At 44.5% G+C, this 6,750-nt stretch overlaps 1 protein-coding gene across 1 annotated transcript; it reads right to left on the bottom strand.

Annotated features, from left to right (window-relative positions):
- Positions 1–205: 205 nt before the first annotated feature.
- LOC149383273 (putative LRR receptor-like serine/threonine-protein kinase At3g47570) lies at positions 206–637 on the bottom strand. The gene has a single exon (XM_089627733.1). It carries the CDS (start codon positions 635–637, stop codon positions 206–208), a length of 432 nt encoding a protein of 143 aa, XP_089483859.1.
- Between the last annotated feature and the right edge of the window lie 6,113 nt (positions 638–6,750).

Below are 6,750 nucleotides of genomic sequence, written 5' to 3'. Positions count from 1 at the left end.
CTAGTCTATATCCCTTGGAAAAATCTAAATCCTTAGTAATTGTTTATAAACTGAGATATTTTCATGCTTTTATTTTGTGATAAATTATCAGCTAAACCCATGATTAGAGATTATTTTCCCATAACACCAAAAAAACAACAACACATACATTCACTTTACTATGAAGCATAAATAGCATAGGTAAAAACTTCATGATTTACCTAGCTCAGTTTCTAGCGTACGTGGTTCTGATAAGTTGTAGCTCCTTGACAACATCATTGATACACATCATTTCACTCGGCCTCTCTTCTGAACATGGAACTCCAATGTTAAGAATTGAGTTCAAGCAGTTCCAGAAACAGATCTCCACGTAGCGTATCTCTGACGCGCTGGAATTGTTGCGTTCGTGTCTCTCTTCTCTAATCACAACACTTCTTTCTTCAAATTGATCTGCTCTGACAAGTAAAGTCGAGTCCACTATCTCTGGAAGTCTTTCAGACATTGACTTCTTAACAAAGCTGTGAAGATTGAAATTGTCTATGAACATCTCATCAGTGGGTCGTTTTCCTGTGAACATCTCTAGTAAGAGGATTCCATATTCCATATCTATAGATGTCTCCGGCTCCAGAAATCTGACCGCCCATTGAATACTCTGCATTTTCATCACCAACTACATTCTTAATGACATGTTTAAATGAGTCACAAATCTGTCAATAAATTGAATATCAACATAATTATATGTTATCACAGTGCCAGAATTTAATTAGTTGTAGAAGTCGGTGTTTGCCTCTTGTTGAAATCGAGCTCGTCAGTTCGCCCTCCCGCGTCAGCTCGACAGCTCGCCCTTTCGCGTCAGCTCGTCAGTTCGCCAGTTCGCCCTTCCGCATCAGTTCGCTAGTTCGCCCTCCCGCATCATCTCGCCAGCTCGTCAGCTCGTCCTTGCTCTTGACTAGCGTGCTTTCCTCCTGACAAGCTTGCCTCTGGAGTCCTCACCCCTTGGAACTCATTCCACATGGGAAACTGTCGCATTTATTTCTCATGATATTTCCTATGACTTGTTCTCTGTGTATATTTATTTTTCCTCTATTTCCTAGAAGTAGTTATTACATGTATTTATTACACTCTCACTTGTATCCACCATATGTATAAATAGGTGATACAAAATTCATATCAATAAGAAGAAATATTCAAAGTCTCGGAACACTCTCTCTTTTCTGATTCTCTCTTTCTTTATCTTCTCTCTAGATTCGACTCTCTCTCTCTCTCTCTAAACTTCAACATTGTATCAGAGCAGGGAAAATCAACCACCATGAACACCACTCAAACCACGCCCACTCAGTCGCAATCCGAGTCCTTCTCCCAACATATCACGAGCCACAAACTCAACGGCCACAACTTCCTACAGTGGTCCCAATCTGTGCTCATGTTCATATCGGGACGAGGTAAAGATGACTACCTCACAGGCGTGGCCACATCTCCCGTGATCGAAGATCCGACGTTCAAGAGTTGGAAGGCCGAAAACAGCATGGTGATGTCCTGGCTCATAAACTCTATGCTCCCCGAAATCGGAGAAACCTTCCTCCTTTACCGAACGGCTGCAGAAATCTGGCAAGCAGCTAGAGAAATCTTCTCCAACTCAGAAGATATGTCCGAGCTGTTTGAAACTGAGAACACTCTCCACGACCTACGTCAAGGAGAGATGTCTGTTACTCAGTTCTTCAGCTCGCTCACACATCTATGGCAGAAGATCGACCTCTACGAACAGCACCAGTGGACCAGCTCCGAAGACTCAAAAATCTACCGCAGGACAGTGGAGACCAAACGTGTGTTTAAACTACTATGCGGCCTCAACCAAGACCTTGATGAGGTCAGAGGTCGGATACTTAGTACAAAACCACTACCATCTCTCCGTGAAGCCTTCTCCGCGGTCAGACACGAGGAAAGCAGGAGGAAACTCATGCTGGGAGCTATCCAATCGAGCTCACTTCTGAGCTCATCCTCAGACTCGTCCGCCCTCGCCACGCATGGAGATGAAGTTCTTGCAGCCCGCGTCTCAACAGAGAAACCTCGCAAACCTCGCCCCTACTGCGATCATTGCAGACGACCTGGACACCTCCGAGAAACCTGCTGGAAGCTGCATGGGAAACCACCGAGCTCGAAGTCAACCCGAGACACTAAGGATCCGAACTCAGTCGGAAACTTAGTCTCCACTTCATCCGCTGCCTCGACCTCGACCTCGGACTCTCCCTTCAGCAATGACCAGATCGCTATTCTCCAAAAGCTTGTCCAACAAGTCCAACTCAGTGGAGAAACCTCCAGCATCGGTCCTCTAGGTAACTCTCCTAGAGCCCTCCATGTAAGCTCAGAGAATCCCACATCGTGGATTGTCGACTCCGGTGCATCTGATCACATGACTGGTAATCGAAGTCTATTCACAACTTACTCCGCTTGTAATAAAAGCATATCAGTCACCATCGCCAACGGAGCCAAGACTCAAGTCACTGGTATTGGCACCGTGGTCTTGACGAAATCCATGAGGCTAGACTCGGTGTTCTTTGTGCCTCAACTACAGTGCAATCTCTTATCTGTGCATAAGTTCAACCAAGACTCTAAGTGCCGAACTGTTTTTGATGAACGTTCATGTGTGTTTCAGGAACAGGCCAAGGGGAGACAGATTGGTAATGCCGAGCTGAGTACCGGACTCTATGTCATCAAGCCAAATCAGTCCGCCATGTGTCAGCTCGCCCAACATTCACCCCATTACAAAGAGATCATGCTCAATCACCTTAGACTAGGACATCCAAATTTCATGTATCTCAAAAGAATGTTTCCTTCTTTGTTTATCAATAAAAATATCAATTATATTCAGTGTGACATGTGTGAGTTCGCCAAACATTCTCGAAGCTCGTATCACCCCACCTCGTACAAACCATCTCGACCTTTTGCCACGATTCACAGTGATATATGGGGGCCCTCAAAAGTTCCCAATATCACTGGAGTTCGATGGTTCCTTCTCTTTGTTGACGACCACACTAGACTCAGTTGGATATACATGATGAAACAAAAATCTGAAACATCCAATCTATTCAAAACCTTTCACAAAATGGTCCAAACACAGTTCGACACATCCATTCAAATTGTCCACACTGACAACGCTCGAGATTACTTTAATTCTGAGCTCGGCGATTTCTTCAAAACACATGGCATAATTCACTCCAGCTCGTGCGTTCATACCCCGCAACAAAATGGGGTAGCCGAGCGGAAAAATCGACACATTCTCGAGGTCGCCAGAGCCATCATGTTCTCCTCTAACGTCCCATCTCACTTCTGGGGAGAATCAGTCCTCACAGCCACCTACCTCATAAACAGAATGCCATCTCGTGTCCTTGGCTATAAAATCCCATCTCAAGTCCTACTAGAGACATACCCTCACTGTCGACTCATCTCAACCCTACCTGCGAAAGTGTTCGGCTGTTCCGTCATCACCCATTCTTATGGCCAAGGTAAACTTGAACCAAAATCGCTCAAATGCATCTTCCTTGGCTATTCAGCAACCCAGAAAGGCTACAAATGCTCTGAACCCCGATCACAAAAATTCATAGTCTCAATGGATGTATCTTTTCATGAATTCAGTCCTTACTTCGCCAATTCAGCTCGTCAGGGGGAGAATGACGAAACTTCCCAAATTGGCTCATCATAAACCCAGAATTCAGCTCTCCTCAAAATCCGACCTCACTTGTTCCAGAAATTCCCAGCTCGCCCCACAGTCCGACTTCACCTGTTCAAGAAATTCCCAACTCGCCCAGTCCAACTCATGTCCCCAGCTCGCAAGCCTCTGAACACTCTCCATGCGAACTGAATATCACCCAGAGTCCGGTACAAGCTCGCGACCAAGATGTCTCTCCGAACCTGAACCACGACACTATTGAACAAGGTAACATCAAATCTCCAGACTTACCCATTGCAGTCAGAAAACCTGCTCGGTCGTGTGGCCAATACAGGATGAAGGATTACGTGTACTATGGGAACTTATCTACGGGCTACCAAGCCTATGTGGCGAAGTTAGATGAAGGAAAAGTGTCGAACTCCATCGAGGAAGCCCTTCAAATTCCCAAGTGGCGAGACGCAAGTCATGCCGAGATCCAAGCCCTCGAAAAGAATGATACGTGGGATATCGTCGAGCTATCACCAGGCAAGCGAACTGTTGGATGTAGATGGCTCTTCACCATCAAACACAATCCAGATGGGACAGTGGAGAGATACAAAGCCCGACTTGTCGCGAAAGGGTACACGCAGGCGTATGGCATTGACTATCAAGAAACATTCGCTCCAGTTGCAAAGTTCAATACCATCAGAATCGTCCTTTCACTAGCAGCCAACTTAGATTGGCCTCTCATCCAGCTCGATGTGAAGAATGCTTTTCTAAACGGCGAACTGGAAGAGGAAGTCTACATGCAACTCCCACCAGGATTTGACAAAGATCAAGGAGCCAACAAAGTCTGCAAACTCAAGAAGTCACTCTATGGACTAAAACAGTCCCCTCGAGCATGGTTCGGAAAATTCACCAACGTGCTCAAACGGTGTGACTACGAGCAAAGTCAAGCAGATCCAACACTCTTCTCAAAAATCTCCACACAAGGCAAGCACACCATTCTTAGTGTGTATGTGGATGATATAGTCATCACCAGAGACGACCTAGAAGAGATCAGGAGGCTGAAGCAAACTTTGTCATCTGAGTTCGAAGTCAAGGACCTCGGCAGCCTACGATACTTCCTCGGCATGGAGGTAGCTCGATCAGAAAAGGGCATCTCTGTTTCCTAGCACAAGTACACGTTGGACCTCCTCAAAGAAACTGGCATGCTTGGCTGCAAACCAGTTGACACTCCGATGGATGCCAATGTGAAACTTCTAGCTCGCACCAACGAGGCCGCCACCGACAAAGAAAGATTTCAGCAGCTCGTAGGAAAACTCATCTACCTAACTCACGAGACCAGATATTGGATTCGCAGTGAGTATGGTAAGTCGATTCATGAGTAATCCCTCAGAAACTCACATGGACGCAGTCATGAGGATTCTCCAATACCTCAAATCTGCCCCAGGGACTGGTCTTGATGTAATCCCACGGATTCCTTTTTTTTTTATATCCGTGGAGATCATATATTTCTTGTTAATTACCGGGGTCTGTTTTAGGAAGTCAATTTTATTCAGTTTCCCGATTTTTGGCACCTAATTTCGGAAGTATCTTTATATCTTAGTTTCCCTGATTTTCTTTTATCCCTTTTATTTCCATAATCAATTTCCACTTAATTACCATTTCATTCGTTTCCTGATAACTCAAGAGAAGACTCTCATATTTTTTTTTATTAAAATCTGGATGTTCTTTCATTCAGCTTGAAACCTCCTTTAAATAGGAAAATACAAAGCAAATTCGGAGTACATTGTTGCCCTAGTTTAAATGGGCCTACAAAACATTATTTAGGCCTGATAACATTAAAATTAAAAGCCTGACTTAATACCTAACACATATGGGCTTCATTAAGCATAACTAAAGCCTAAAAACACTTTAAAAAAGACTCTAACTTCATCTATTATTTTTAACAACGAAAATAACAAATAAATAACTCAAACTGCTTAAAATGACGTGAATAAGCTTTCCTTTATTTGTGCCGCCCTTTGCCTCGTGATTGGGTTTTCTTCTTGCGTCGTTTTTTGCTCTAGCTTTATATTTCTTCCATTCAGCTTTGTTCAAACCATGAAACTCTTTGTTGAAGTCTTGTACTCTTGAATTAGGAATAGGCTCGATGAAGCGTCTTTGCTCCTTTGCACGTGGGATCACATCAGGTCTCTCCTTCAAGAAAAGACGGAGTCGAGGTGTCTAAGTATTCACAGATGCGGACTGGGCCGGATATGTTCCAGACAGATGATCAACATCAGGCATGTGCACATACGTCTGGGGAAATCTTGTTACCTGGCGAAGCAAGAAGCAGTCCGTGGTCTCAAGAAGTAGTGCTAAAGCCGAGCTCAGGTCTTTAGCAAGCAGAGTATGTGAAGGCATCTGGCTGAAGAGAGTTCTCGACGACCTCAAGATCATCATCGAAGGACCAATCAAGCTCTTTTGTGATAATCAAGCTGCTCTCAGCATAGCCAAAAATCCAGTCCATCATGACAGAACAAAACATATCGAGATCGACCGATACTTCATCAGTGAAAAGATTGAAGAAAAAATAATCGATATGGAATATGTTCCATCAGGTCATCAGCTCGCCGACATTCTCACCAAAGCCCTTCCTCAAGCGACCTTCTCCGAGCTCTGTAGCAAGCTCGACCTTCTCAACATATACAGTCAAGCTTGAGGGGGAGTGTTGAAATCGAGCTCGTCAGTTCGCCCTCCCGCGTCTGCTCGACAGCTCGCCCTTCCACGTCAGCTCGTCAGTTCGCCCTTCCGCATCAGTTCGCTAGTTCGCCCTCCCGCATCATCTCGCCAGCTCGTCAGCTCGTCATTGCTCCTGACTAGCGTGCTTTCCTCCTGACAAGCTTGCCTCGGGAGTCCTCACCCCTTGGAACTCATTCCACATGGGAAACTGTTGCATTTATTTCCCATGATATTTCCTATGACTTGTTCTCTGTGTATATTTATTTTTCCTCTATTTCCTAGAAGTAGTTATTACATGTATTTATTACACTCTCACTTGTATCCACCATATGTATAAATAGGTGATACAAAATTCATATCAATAAGAAGAAATATTCAAAGTCTCGGAACACTCTATC

This window comes from Urtica dioica, chromosome 10, assembly GCF_054948205.1.
Source record: "Urtica dioica subsp. dioica isolate 48M chromosome 10, U.dioica_male_clone48M_v1_H2, whole genome shotgun sequence".
Taxonomy (NCBI): domain Eukaryota; kingdom Viridiplantae; phylum Streptophyta; class Magnoliopsida; order Rosales; family Urticaceae; genus Urtica; species Urtica dioica.
The sequence above is the reverse complement of the archived record's forward strand: the minus strand, read 5'-3'. Positions and strand labels throughout refer to the sequence as shown.

Coding starts and splice junctions, on each gene's coding strand:
- LOC149383273 (XM_089627733.1), bottom strand. CDS start 637: ATGCAGAGTATTCAATGGGCGGTCAGATTTCTGGAGCCGGAGACATCT.